General features: G+C 52.7%; 1 protein-coding gene across 1 annotated transcript in view; it reads left to right on the forward strand.

Annotated features, from left to right (window-relative positions):
* The window catches only part of Exoc3l2 (exocyst complex component 3 like 2), a 31,177-nt gene extending 24,326 nt beyond the window's left edge, over positions 1 to 6,851 (forward strand). The window contains exons 9-12 of the mRNA XM_036182610.1: positions 1,078 to 1,200; positions 1,620 to 1,775; positions 3,779 to 3,900; positions 6,487 to 6,851. Coding sequence (XP_036038503.1) covers positions 1,078 to 1,200; positions 1,620 to 1,775; positions 3,779 to 3,900; positions 6,487 to 6,781 — 696 coding nt within the window. The 3' untranslated portion in view covers positions 6,782 to 6,851. The remainder of the gene's footprint in view (positions 1 to 1,077; positions 1,201 to 1,619; positions 1,776 to 3,778; positions 3,901 to 6,486) is intronic.
* The last annotated feature ends 7,740 nt before the right edge of the window (positions 6,852 to 14,591 follow it).

Below are 14,591 nucleotides of genomic sequence, written 5' to 3' on the forward strand. Positions count from 1 at the left end.
CATCCCAGCACTCGGGAGGCAGAGGCAGGTGGATCTCTGTGAGTTCGAGGCCGGCCTGGTCTACAGAGTGAGATCCAGGACAGCCAGGGCTACACAGAGAATCCTGTCTCAAAGAAACCAACCTAAGGGTGATGATGAACATAGTTCTGAAAGTCCTAATAGTTTTGGAAGGAGGGTCCCCAATTTCTGTTGTTTTCAATCAGGGGTTCACTGTGTCTGGAACTGGCCTAGAATTCACAGAGATCCTCCTGGAATGTCAGGATTAAACACGTGCACCCCCACACCCAGCTATGTGCTCCCAGTTTTCATTTTGCGACACTCCCTAAAAATGATGCATATGGTCTCTCTAGCCAGGTCTACCCCAGCTCTCACACACACTGTCCGAATTCTACACCTTTGAAGGCGCTTAGCCCTCCCTCTGCACTCCCTGTCTGACATCCTCCAGTCCTCTGAGCCTGGATTTCCCTCTCCAGGAAGCCAGTTTTGACACTGTGCTGGCAGTCTGGGAGTCCCAGCAAGGCAGGGACTACCTACCTCCTCCTCCTCCTCCTCCCCCTCCTCCTCCTCCTCCTCCTCCTCCTCCTCCCCCTCCTCCTCCTCCTCCTCCTCCCCTCCTCCTCCTCCTCCTCCTCCCCCTCCTCCTCCTCCTCTCCCTCCTCCTCCTCCTCCTCCTCCCCTCCTCCTCCTCCTCCTCCTCCTCCCCCTCCTCCTCCTCCTGTCCTCCTCCTCCTCCTCCTCCTCCCCCTCCTCCTCCTCCCCTCGTCCTCCTCCTTCTCCTCCTCCCCCCCCCCTCCTCCTCCTCCTATGTCCTCAATCACCACACAGCCTTTGTTCTTCCCTTTGGGGAGAGTTTAGTTTATAAGTGTCCCCAGCCCGGAGTGGGGCACACACCTGTAATCCCAGTACTTGGGACATGGAGGCCAGGTGATCAAGAGTTCAAGGCCAGCCTGTTACAGTGTGCATAAAAAAACAAAACAAAACAAAACAAAAAAAACCAATAAGTCGGTTTTCCTAAGAGATGTGTGGGAAGGCGGAGAGAGGTGGCTGTGACCCTCCCCTCCTCACTGTCCCACCCAGCCGCACTTCAGCAAGCTGATGCGCAGGAAGTGGCTGAGCAGCTCCGAGGCTCTGGATGGCATCGTGGGCACACTCGGCGCCCAGGCCCTGGCCCTGCGCAGGATGCAGGATGAGCCTTACCAGGTGCGTTGACCCGGTGGAGGGCTCGAGGGTGGAGATGCTCTTCTTCTGGAGGAGACCCTATCAAGTGAGGTGTCGGTTGTCTGGTGGCACCCAAGGATCTGGGGGCTGCAGCTGGGAGACGTGCCCCTGGGAACTAGGGTGCAGGGCCAGCTTGGGTCTTCTGCAAGAAGGAGTTTGGGGGAGCCTGGGGTGGGGCACGCTTTATCGAGATTGGTATCTGATTAAGGGTCTGACAGGCTAAGGGGACTGTAGAGGGCCTAGAAGTAGAGAGAGGAGCCGGGCACTGCGTGAGAGGGGGCGGGTTCCCGTCGGGTGCCATGAGTGCCGGTTTGGATGCGCAGAGCGCCGAACCTGGGTTCCTCATGAACCTGCTGGGTTGGAGCGACCTAGAGAGTGTCCCGGCCTCCCACTGTCCCCAGGTGCTGGTGGCCGAACTGCACCGCCGGGCGCTGGTGGAGTACGTGCGACCGCTGCTGCGTGGCCGCCTGCGCTGTCGCTCCGCGAGGACCCGCAGCCGCGTGGCCGGGAGGCTCCGAGAGGATGCAGCGCAGCTACAGCGGCTGTTTCGGCGGCTGGTGAGTGCCCGGCTGGGTTTGGGAAACGGAGGCTGGGCGTGGGGGCTGGGCTGGCTGCTTGGCTTCCAAGGCAGGAGGAGGAAAGGCTCTCGGAAACGGACCTTCAACAGAAACTGGGTTCGTAATGGTGCACACCTGCCACCCAGCTTTAGGGAGACTGAGGCAGGAGGATTGCGGATTTAAGGCCGAAAAACAGCCCCCCAAGGGGGGTGCGGGGATTGGAAAGGTGGTTTAGGGTCAAAAGGCCTGGCTATCTTGCAGAGAACTGGAGTTCTATTCCCGGCACCCACATGGCAGCTCACAACCATGTGTAACTCATCCAACACTGCATTCCAAGGCTTCTGGGGCTCCAGGCATCCACACGGTGCAGAAAGAACACCTCTACATATAAAATAAAAAATTTTTTGTTTTGTTTTGCTTTTGAGATGGTCTCTCTGTTCCAGGCTGTCCACCCAGTTTGCCTCAAACTCACAAACTCCTTCCTCTGCCTCCTGAGTGCAACCACTATGCCCAGCTAAAATATTTCCTTAAAGAAAAAGCCATACGGCTCAGAGGTTAAGAGCACTGGATGCTCTTCCAGAGGACCCAGGTTCAATTCCCAGCAACCACATGGCAGCTCACAACTGTCTGTAACCCCAGTTCCAGGGGATCCGAAACCAGTGCACATAAAATAAAGTTAAATAAATTCTTAAAAAGATATACTGGGCATGGTGATCCTGTAATAACAGCACTGTGAAGGATGAGCCAGGAGCCTGGTCTACATATTGAATCCCAGGCCAGCCAGAGCTATGTAGTGAGACCTTGTCTCAAAAAAATAAAAGAAAACACCTCTGAATCCAAGTGTCATCAAATCCAAGAATTTACTTGTCCCCAGTTGTCATGGGGGGGCGGGGGTGGGGGTGGGGGAGATGTACTCACCAGCAGCTGCTGCCTTTGTCCTTGGGAGTTTGCATTCATTGAAACATTTTCAAGATAATTGTCGTGGGTTTGCAGGCAGCCCTGGGAGAGAGCACAGGGTGCCCCCTCAGGACATCTTAGCAGGGCTGTGCACATGGGAACATTGCACTTTTCACTTTTGGTGTGACCTGGAATAGTTCTACTCCTCTGGCTATGAAAACCCCCAAACCTCCAGCCTCTGCCTACCTAGTGTTGGCAATTTTGTTTGGTTGGTTTTGGAGATAAGGCCTCAGGCAACTGAGACAGGCCTCAACTCCTTATGGCTGAAGATGACTTTGAACTCTAGATCCCCCTGCCTCCACCTCCCACGTGCCAGGATTATTAGGCATTTGCCACCAAACCTGGATGGAATAGGTTAGGGTTGTTTTGTTTTGTTTTGTTTGAGACAGGGTCTCTCTATATAGCCTTGGCTGTCCTGGAGGGTAGATCAAGCTGGCCTTGAACTCACACAGATCCGCCTGCCTCTGCCTCCCAAGTGCTGGGATTAAAGGAGTGTGCCACTCTAGCTGGCAGAGTTTTGGGTTTTTGGTTTTGTTTTGTTTTGTTTTTCAAGACAGGGTTTCTTGGGCTTGAGAGATGGCTCAGAGGTTAAGAGCACTGGCTGCTCTTCCAGAGGTCCTGAGTTCAATTCCCAGCAACCACATGGTGGCTCACAACCATCTGTAATGAGATCAGGTGCCCTCTTCTGTGTACATAATAAATAAATCTTTTAAAAAAAAAAAAAGGACAGGGTTTCTCTATGTAGCCCTGGCTTTCTTGGAACTTGCTCTGTAGCCCAGGCTGGCTTCGAACTCATAGAGATCCACCTGCCTCCCAAGTGCTGGGATTAAAGATGTGTGTGTGCCACTACCAACTGGCCAATTAGCCAGTTTTAAATCATGCGACCCAATCCGGATTTATGTAAGTAAAGGTTCTAGCTAACGGCTGGCCAGAGCTGCCTTCTGGGCCCTTTTACACATGGGGAAGGGCCTCGGCAAGAGCAGGGCTCAGCACCAAAGAGGTATTGAGCGCTTGCATGGGGTGACCCTGGAGCCTTGTCCCCACAGGAGTCCCAGGCTTCCTGGCTCGACCAGGTGGTGCCGCATTTGGCGGAGATCCTGCAGCTGGAGGACACTCCCAGCATCCAGGTGGAGGTCGGGGTGCTTGTGCGGGACTACCCAGACATCAGGTGAGATGCAGCCAGGCGCGGGTCTCCTTGGCGTCCGTCCGTCCCGGGGTTTCCTGGCCCGCGCCAAGGCAGGGTGGCGGCGAGCGTGTCTGACGGCCGTTTCCTGCTGGGACTAGGGCATTCTTAATACGATTTCCCTCCTTCGGCCGCGCCACCCTCGCAAACAAACAAGCGGCCACAGGAAGCCCAGGGCAAGGGGGGCGCAGGCCGCCTGGCGGCAGGAAGGGCTGGCCATGCAGGGAACCGCCGGGGACACGGGGGACACACGGGCATGCGGGTGCACACTCAGGGGACAGCAACGGCGCACGTTCGAATCTAGGTGGGCCACTTCCTCTAGCTGGGACCTTCCCTGAGTCTCATTCTTATCTGCTGCCCGGAGTGGTAATACCCTAATTGTGGACTGGTTGTGGGAATTAGAACTGACGTTATCATTATCTAGGACAGTCAGACAGCAACAAGTACAGGCCAGCCCGGTGTGGTGGTGCACGTCCTTAATCTCAGCACTCCGGAGGCAGGGGTTAGGTGGATCTGCTGAGTCTGAGGCCAGCCTGGGCTACAGAGTGAGTTTCTGGACAGCCAGAGCTATGCAGAGCACCAGACACACACACACACACACACACACACACACACACACACACACACACACACGGAAGGAAAGGGAGAAAGGAAATGACTTTGAAAGATTTAAATGCTTAAATGGCGGGGTTGGGGATTTAGCTCAGTGGTAGAGTGCTTGCCTAGCAAACGCAAGGCCCTGGGTTCGGTCCTCAGCTCCGGCAAAAAAATAATAATAATAAAAATTTTTTAAAAAATGCTTAAATGACAGCTAAGGATGTGGCCGGTGAGCAGCGCCTACCTAGAACTTCCCCATGAGGGCCTCAGGGTACGGCTCAGTGGTGGAGTATTCACCAAGCATACATGAAGTTCTGGGTCCCATCCACAGCACCACAGGGGGACTGTAGAAATGATAAAAGTCAGATTTTATTTATTTGTTTGTTTTGTTTTGATTTTCTAGACAGGGTGTCTCTGTGTAGCTCTGGCTGTCCTGGAACTCACTCTGTAGCCCAGGCTGGCCTTGAACTCACAGAGAGCGTCTGCCTCTGCCTCCCGAGTGCTGGGATTAAAGATGTGCCGCCCGGCATCTTTGTTTACTATTCTTATGTATTAATTGTGGGGGTGGGGAGCACACATGCCACCGGGCAGATGTGAGGGTCAAAGGTCCCTTGCGAGGGGCCATTTGTCTCCTTCCACCCTGTGATTGATTCCCAGGGATTATTGAACCCCAGCCTCAGGTCTGGCCGCACGTGCCTTGAGACATCTTGCCAGCCTCGTTTGGGGTTTGTTTTGAGGCAGCCTGGGTTGGTTTCCAGTGTGTGGCAATCCTCCTGCCTCGGGGCTGGGATCGCAGGCCCGATCTATCGCACCAGTTCTGGAGGTCTGTTTTGGCTGAGTGAGGTGGAGTGGAGACGGTAGCTCAAGATTTAGGATGAGGTCTTGCAGAACAGAGTTGGTTTTGAACTCAAGGATGGCAGGGTTGGTTTTGAACTCAAGGATGACAGAGTTGGTTTTGAACTCAAGGATGGCAGGGTTGGTTTTGAACTCAAGGATGACAGAGTTGGTTTTGAACTCAAGGATGGCAGGGTTGGTTTTGAACTCAAGAACGGCTTGACCGGGAATTGTAACCTGTCATGGGACTTTCGGAGGTGCCCCTTTGGGGGAGTGTGCCCGGAGTGAAGTGGGTGTTCTAGGGGATGGGTCTGGAACGGTCTAAATGAAGTGAGTTGAGGTTTGGCTGTCTGCAGAGAGAGGGATTTGGGATGTAGCGGGGTGACCCTCTTAGGCTGAGTGAGGACAGTGGGTTTGCTGCAGTGTCTACCAAGTGAGAGTTCACCTGGACCAAATTCAGGAAGTCCAGCACAGGTGTGTAAACCTAGCTAGCCAGGAGGCTGGGAGAATCACAAGCTCAAGGCAAACCTGGACAATTTAGTGAGAGTATCTGAAAATAAAACCTAAAAGGAAGGCTAGAGACACAGTTCAGAAGTAGAGCCCCTGCCTAGACTCCCCCAGTGAGGGGCTGGGGTGTGGCTCAGTGGTAGAGCCCCTGCCTAGAATCCCCCAGTGAGGGGCTGGGGTGTGACTCAGTGGTAGAGCCCCTGCCTAGAGTCCCCCAGTGAGGGGCTGGGGTGTGGCTCAGTGGTAGAGCATCTGCCTAGAATCCCCCAGTGAGGGGCTGGGGTGTGACTCAGTGGTAGAGCCCCTGTCTAGAGTCCTCCAGGTGTGAGATCTTGCTTCAGTCTCCATTACCGTTAAAGATTCTTTTAAAGAGTATTCTGGTGAGGTAAGTTAGGGTGAAGACCGAAAGCTAAATTAACGAGTGTTAGAGACGCTGGACCAAGAGTCCTTACGACTGTGCCTGGAGAGTTCTGGAAGAGTCCACCTGGGACATGTGGAAATGGAGACAGGAACAAGAGGTGGCACATGGAGATGGGACAGGGTTCCAGAGTTCGAGCGGGGTGCACTGCCGGGCTGGGGGCCGTCGGGATCCCAGGCCCCTCCAGCAAGCACCCCGGGCTCCTCTCCCTGCAGGCGGAAGCACGTGGCGGCCCTCCTGGACATCAAAGGCCTTCGAAACGCAGCTGCCCGTCAGGAGATCCTGGCGGTGGCCCGGGACCTGGAACTCTCTGAAGGTGGTACCCTGTCGCCCCCTCGGGACCGCGCCTTCTTTGCAGACATCCCCGTGCCGCGCTCATCCTTCTGCCTCGGCCTCCCTCTCTTCTTGGGGCGCCTCCCCGTCTCCCGGCTGGCCAGGCCCAGGCTGGCTTGTCTGCCCCTGCGGCCTCGGCCTCCGTCGGCTGCGGTCAGAGCCAGAGCCCAGCGCTGAGGCTCCTGGTGCCCGTGTTGCTGCTGATACACCCTCCGGCCTTCCACGGGACCCCTTGCCTGAGACGCAGACCCCCGGGACGGGAGGCGCCTCAGATAGCCCACCCAGCCCGGAGTGTCCCCCCTAGAAGGGAAGCAGAGGCCAGGATGAGCGAGGAGCCCCCCAAGGCCACCGAGGTCATTCCCGGCACCCTCCTCCCCCACAGCCCAGCACGGCGGGGAGCCTTCTGGAAGGCTCTGCACAAATATCCTCCTTTTCCCTCACCTCAAGGTCTGGCCGCAATCCAGCCTACTAAGGAATGGTAGACACTTAGAATAAAGCGGTTTCTATTTAACACTAGGAAGAGTCCCAAGTGCAGGGAGGGCAGACAGGGCCCGGGGCCAAGCACTCTTTGCACACACCCAAGGCCACCAGGGCTGGGGTCCAACTCCGAGGGAGGACAGCGAACACGGACTCTGCCCGGTGATACCGAGACCCTGATCTGGGTGGCTCTGAGGCAGGCACTTGACCGCTCTGAGCCGGACACCACTGTTTTGTGTATCCCAGTGTCTGACGTTCTGGATTCGCGGTTGCCACCTTGGCACGGCCCTCCCCATCCACGCTTGGCGAGGGGAACCTTGTCCAGAGAGGAAGGAGCTGGGGGGTTGGGCCGGCGGCATCCAGGGCGCCCTCCTGGGTTGATGCAGGAAAAGTCTCAGGGTGGGAAATTTTCCAGCCTCTCAAGCCGGATCCGAGTCCCCACTTAGTCCTTGAGGTCATCTCCCTGCTGACCTCTGCCCCTCCGGCCTCAGCTGGACGGCTTGTGATGGATGCTTCCTGGCCTGGGATGTGTTTTATTTTATTTTTTTTCCCTGAGAAGTCAGAAAGAGGAGGCAGCCAGGGGTCAGCCCAGGGGCCGGGGTTGGAACCTCACGCACGTCTGTCTGGACATTGGCAACAACATGGGGGCTCTAGCTTCTGAGTGCCTCCGGCTGTGTGCTACAGAGGGGAAGCTGTCCGTCTCTGGGTTGTGCTTCCTGTCTCTCCTGGGAAATTGCTTAACTTCTCTTTGCCCAGGCCTCCCTCCGTAAGAGGCCCAGAGGATGTCCCTCCTCCTTCCTTGACCTTCTGAAAGTGACACCTCAATGTCATTGACGTACAGGAGAGGGGAACTGACTGGGCAGGCTGTTACGTTGGTGGGCGCTTGCACAATTACACATGTATTTCATCTCAGTGTGGTCGTGCTTTGTCGTTTCCTGACTCCCTGTTCCATCACTGAAAAGCGGCCTTCTCTTCATGCTTGGTGCCAAGCAGGTTGGGTGCTGAGGCAAAATAACAGAGGCATAGGGCCAGACTGGACTGCATCTCAAGACCCCACCCCACAAAAAAGGGGTGTGTGGGATTAGTGAGATGGCATTGTGGTAAAAGTACCTGCCACCAAGCTTAACGGACAGAGTGTGAACCCCTGGACCCACATGGTGGAGAAGCACACACACATACACACACACACACACACACACACACACACACACACACACATGCGCGCGCGCAAATGTAATAGCAAATGGACTGTAGATTCTCAATGCCCTTTTTGGCTAAGGTCTTACTAAGTAGGCCAGGCTAGCCTTGAACTCACAGAGATCCGCTTGCCTCTGCCTCTTGAGTGTTGAGATTAAAGGCGTGTGCCACCATGCCTGGCTTCTATATTTCACATATTTACAGTGAGTTCCCTGTCTCCAAGACCATGCATATTGTTTTGTTTTTGCAGATGGGGGTTTCAGGTAGCCTTAGCTGGCTTTGAACTCACTACATCCATGAGAATGACTTTGAACTTCTGATCCTCTTGCCATTGCCTCCCTAGGGCTGGCATTACTGGTGTGTGCCAATTCACCTGATGTAGGGCTTTGTGCATTCCAGGCAAGTACTCTGCCTCCCCAACCAAGCCCCCAGCCCTAGATGATGATGTCTTTTTCAAGACAGAGTCTCTGTGTGGCCCTGGCCATCCTGGATCTCCCTCTGTAGCCCAGGCTGGCCTCGATCTCACAGAGGTCCACATGGCTCTGCCTCCCGAGTGCTGGGATTAAAGGCGTGCGCCACCAGCCCAGCCATTATTTTGAGTCAAGATCTGTAGCTTAAGCTAGTCTAACGTTCCATTCTCCTGCCTCAGGCTCCCAAGTGCTGGGATTATATCCATGAACTGCCCTGTTTTTTTTGTTTTGTTTTGTTTTGCTTTTGGTTTTGTTTTGGGCACAGCTATGAAGCCATGGCTGGCCTGAAACTCGGCAGCCTCTGTCTGCTGAGCCCAGCTTTGTACGGCACCTGAGCCACTTCATGCAAGTTGAAACCACAGAAATGTGCAGTGCCTGACACTGGGGTGCGTATATGTGCCCAGGAGTGCCATTTGTCAATAACGAGGAATGGCAAGCCAGTGGTAGCCACAGGGGCACATATGTAATACCCAATTGGGGACATTGCAGTGGCATGAGGGTCATGAGTTGCAGGCCAACCGGATCTCCATGAATTCCAAGTCAGCCTGGGCTACCAAGTTAGACCCTGTCTCAAAACATAAGAAGGGCTCAGGGTTAAAGGCCTTTGCGGCACTTTCAGATCAGCGTCAGGTTCCCAGTGCACATGCATCGGGCAGCCTTCTGCCTGTAATTCCAGCTCGGGGAGATTCGATGCCTTGGGGCATCCTTAGACGCCCAGACTCACTTACACAGTTACACACAAATAGATATGTAATTATAAACAAACAAACAAATAAACATAGCTGGAAAGATGGCTTGGCAGTCAAGAGAACTTGTTGCTCTTCCAGAGGACCCGGGTTCAGTTTCCAGCACCCACATGGTGGCTCAAAACTGTCTATAACTCCAGTTCCAGGGAATCCGGCGCCACCCTCTAACCTCCCCAGACACCAGGCGTGCATGTGGTGCATGTACATACTTGCTGGCCAAACGCATAAATAAATCAAACTTCAAACTTGTTAAAAGGTAAGTAAATCTCTAAAGAGAGAGAGGTCAAGCATTGGTACCCCACTCAGTTCAGATTAGCCTTGAAAGTGTCACACCGAGAGATGTGGATGGACGAAGCCGGTACAGAGTGGAATATGACTCAGATGAGCCCGACCACTGCTGGGAAGAAAAATGGAAGAGAGGAGACTTTCTGACGGGGTTTGGGACCACAATCATTTACTCCATCAACCAACTGGAGCCAGGATCCAAAGACAGCAGCGGGTAGACAAAGGGTCACGCCAGAGGTTGAGATGGGACGTCTGTGAGTCGAAGGCCAGCCTGGGGGTGCAGTGACATCCCATCTCAAAGAAGCAAGTCAAGGGTGTAATTCAGTGGCTACACCCTTACCTCAAATCCCAGTGAGGGGCTGGGGTGTGGCTCAGTGGTGGAGCCCCTGCCTAGAATCCCCCAGTGAGGGGCTGGGAGTGTGGCTCAGTGGTAGAGCCCCTGCCTAGAATCCCCCAGTGAGGGGCTGGGAGTGTGGCTCAGTGGTAGAGCCCCTGCCTAGAATCCCCCAGTGAGGGGGTGTGGCTCAGTGGTAGAGCCCCTGCCTAGAATCCCCCAGTGAGGGGCTGGGGGTGTGACTCAGTGGTAGAGCCCCTGTCTAGAATCCCCCAGTGAGGGGCTGGGAGTGTGGCTCAGTGGTAGAGCACTTGGATAATATGGAGATTGTTAGAGGAAATCACAAAACACCAATAGACAGGGGCTGGAGAGATGGCTCAGTGGTTAAGAATACTGGCTGCTCTTCCAGAGGACCTGGGGTCAATTCCCAGCACCCACATGGCAGCTCACAGCTGTCTGTAACTCCAGTTGCAGGGGATCTGACATCCTTACACAGACATATATGCAGGCAAAACACCAATGCACATAAAATAAAAATAAATGGAATTATTTTAAAAAAGAAAACACCAATGGGCAAAGGGTATAGTGGGGGCTTCTGTGGCCCAAAGGAATACTGTGTACGTGATTAAAGACTGGAGACCAGGGCCTGGAGAGTGGCTTCAGCATGTAAAGGCACTAGGCGCCAAGTCTTACAACCCAGTTTGATCCTCAGAATCCACAGGGCAGGAGGAGATAACCCTCAGCAGTTGTCCTCTGGCCCTTTGTACTATCTATTGGAGCATCCAACAAGCCAGACTACTGCCATATCCAGGAGTTGGGCTGGGCAGACATAAATGTCACCATAACGGGATCCTCCCCTGCGTGTCCGGCAGCCCCTCCCAGCCAGCTGTATGCAATTCTGCCCTAAATGCACGTGGCCTCGGGAGGGGCGTATGGCTGGGAAGGACCAGGGGCATGGGGGGCTTCCTCTATGCAGCCGTGAGAGCATCATCATTCCTGCTGGGTGCAGACCTTCCAGGGTGGCTGCTGTCCGTAGCCCCTACCCCTGCTCTACAAGGACACCTAACCAAGCCTCTGGTTCCCCAGGTGAACTTTGGCAGAATGTGCCTCAGTTTGTTGCTGGGACCTTGGGAGGAGGTAGACATTGTTTACAACTCCCTGGAGGAAGAAATTTTAGAAACAATTCCATGTGTGTGATTAAAAAAGACTGGAGGTGGCCTTCCTGTTCTGATCTAGAATATTTCCCAAACTCCCTATTTGTAGGGAGCTGGGTATGTAATAGAACCCTAAAGACAGTCCCTGAGGTTTGCCCACAGTGCCCCACAGCACACACATGGGAGGAGGGGGGGTCCCACTTTCAGGTCTATAAGCTTAGGTATTATTGGATGTAGAATCTTTGGTGTTCCGTACTCAGCTGAGGCTGGCCTTGAACTTCTGATTCCCCTGCCTCAGCCTTCCAAGTATGGGGATTATAGGCATGTACCTCAATGCCTGATTCTTTTTTTCTTTCTGTACATTAATTTATTTATTATGTATTGTGCACAAATGTCTGAGGTCAGAGACGACTTCTCTCCTTTCAGCATGTGGCTTCCAGGATTCTAACTCGGAGCTTCGAGTGTGCCTGGGAACGCCTTTACCCGCCACAAGCCATCTCAGTACCCCCACCTTCCTATTTTCTCTCTCATTTTAGTTTTATATAATTCCTATTTTCTTGACTTCCTTTTTTTGACCTCTGGGCTATTTACTTTCCAAATACTTGTGGTGTTTTGAGATATCCTCTTGATTTTGACTTCCGCTGTGGTCAGAGAAAATACTTTGTAGTATTTCAATCTTATAAACAATATCTAAGCATGACTTGCCTTTTTGCCCAGCCTTCCAACCCTACCCTTTAAATATTTGTGTTACATATTTATTTATTTGTGTGTGTGTGTGTGTGTGTGTGTGTGTGTGTGTGTGTGTGTGTGTGTACATGCATGCGCCTTGGTGCATGTGGAGATCAGAGGACCAGAATCTGTCCTCTTCTTCCACTGTGTGGGATGGGGAGATGGAATTCGGGTCTGGTGTGTTGGCATGAGCCCTTTCTTACTGAACCATCTGGATGGCCCAATTAAAATATTTTTTTCAAAGCAGGAGACAAAACAGGGTATTCAGACATACCAAAGGTTCAGGAACATATCTGCCGTGACAATCCACAGAATGTCACAGGAAGGCCTGGGGCCAGAGGAAGAGCTACCAGATGGGAATGTGGATCTGCACAGTGAAAAACATAAGCTGGTCTTCTGTCTTTGAATTATTTAAGCTTCTTTCGTACAAAATGAACCATTTACGGACAAACATGCACCTGGTCTGGCGGTGCCGGAGCATCCACCCCAGCGCCAAGGGAGCTGAGGTGGGAGAAAGAGGCCGACACACATTAGAGAGATGCAGAGCCTGAGCAGGGAGACTGTGGCCTCAATCTCCCGAGGTTCCTGTGCCGTGTGAACGCGGGTCATCTCTGATCAGTCATAGATGGAGATCTCGAGCTTCTAGGACGTCAGAACCAAAGGCCCCAGTGGGTGAATCACAAGCGTGAGGTCCTGAGTTCGAATCCTCCTGGGAACTCACATAAAGCCAGGCACTGGTAAATCAAACAGTGAAGAGGAAGATGAATAGGAATCTCACTTCCACAACTTAAGTAAAACATAGCTCTCTGAACAGATGAAGATAGGTTTCTTCTGTATCCCAGAATCTAATCAATATTTATATGTATGAATTCAGCAATTATTTGGCTTAAAAGGGCTTATTGGGAAATGTTATCATTTTTACTATTTTATACAGAGAAAATATTTTCCAGTTTCAAATAACCCTGGACTTTTGAATTATAACCTGTTTTTATGTTCAGAAAAAAAAAAATAAAAATAAAGGCAGGCACTGGAGGCATCTGTAATCAGTACTCCTTTGGTAAAACAGGAGGCAGAGACAGGAGAATTCCCAGGAACTTCTGGGTCAGCTAACTGGTGTAGGCATCAGTGAACCGGAGACTAACTCAAGGCTGTCCTCTGACCTCTACACAGACACTGTGGCACATGTGTGCCTGCACACACACAAATGAACACAATAACTCACACACATGTACACACACACACACACACACAAACACAATCTCATACACATACATACACACATGAACACAATTACTCACACACATGCACAGATTTTTTGTCTGTTTGTTGTTTGAGATAGGGTTTCCCTGACTGTCCTGGAACTCCTTCTGTAGACCAGGCTGGCCTTGAACTCATATAGATCCCCCTGCCTCTGCCTCCTGAGTGCTGGGATTAAAGGCGTGCACCACCACTGCCTAGCAACGGAGTCTATTATATGTAACCCTAGCTGGCCTGAAACTCCATTCCAGCATACCTCTAATCTCAGCACTCAGAGGTGGGATCAGAAAGTGCTCTGAGTTTGAGGCTAGCCCTGTCTCTGTGCAGAGAGAGGGGGGAGTTTATTACATCATATATTTGGTTTTTGGAGACAAGGTTTCTCTGTGTAGCCCTGGCTGTCCTGGAACTCACTCTGTAGACAAAAAAGCAAAAAACAAAAACAAAAAACAAAAAGACACCAGCTTGGAACATTGACACAGGTCTATGATCCCAGAAAACAGGAACTCAATGTTAATCTCCAGGGAGTTCCTGGGCAGCCTGGGACACATGAGACGCTGCCCCTGCCCAAAACAAAATTCAAATAAAAATTTAGAACACCCATAAGCTCCGGGTGGCAGTACTGTCCCCCACCCCAGATAAGTAATTTTTGAAAAATTAGAACCAGAGTATATGAAGGGTCAGAACCAGGCTGAGGGCAGACAGCTGTTGGGGCAGCACATTGTGGAAGGCTGGCCGCTCACTAAGGACAGTAGTTTGTTACTGTTTTGGTTTAATTCTCACAGGCAACAACATCTGTCTTCTCAGGATTTCCAACAGAGGGCGGCAGAGAGCCAGGGAGAGGCCCGGGCAGCTAGAACAGTCTCCCACTTTAAGGACAGTATAACTGGGAACTGACTTAACCATGCCTTGGAATCTACAGGCCATGTATACAGTGTTCACTGTGCAAGCGAGACATACTGGGTCACTCGAGCCGTCCAGAGAACACCAGCTCAGAGACACTGTGCCCACGCAGGAGATCGGCATGGGGCTGTCACCTGCATAGGTGGGGTGCCCCAGGGCCTCTGATAGGTATGTACACAGATCTCCAACTATCAGGTGAGGTCGGCATGCACTTTGTGCTCTTGCTCTGGAGAAGGGATAGAAGGGGGAGGGTGGCAGGCCCTCGGCCCCACCCCTGTCCCCACCTACTACCTGCCCCTGTCTCTCCCCTAGTCCCAGCTACATTCCTGCATCAACTACAGATTCTGCCTGTTGGCTGGTTCACCCCCCAACTTGGACCCAGCCAGGTCCTGGTTGGAGACACTGTCTAGCCCCAACTTCTATTCTGTGTGTGTGTGT

Source organism: Onychomys torridus, chromosome 1 (assembly GCF_903995425.1).
Source record: "Onychomys torridus chromosome 1, mOncTor1.1, whole genome shotgun sequence".
NCBI classification, from domain to species: domain Eukaryota; kingdom Metazoa; phylum Chordata; class Mammalia; order Rodentia; family Cricetidae; genus Onychomys; species Onychomys torridus.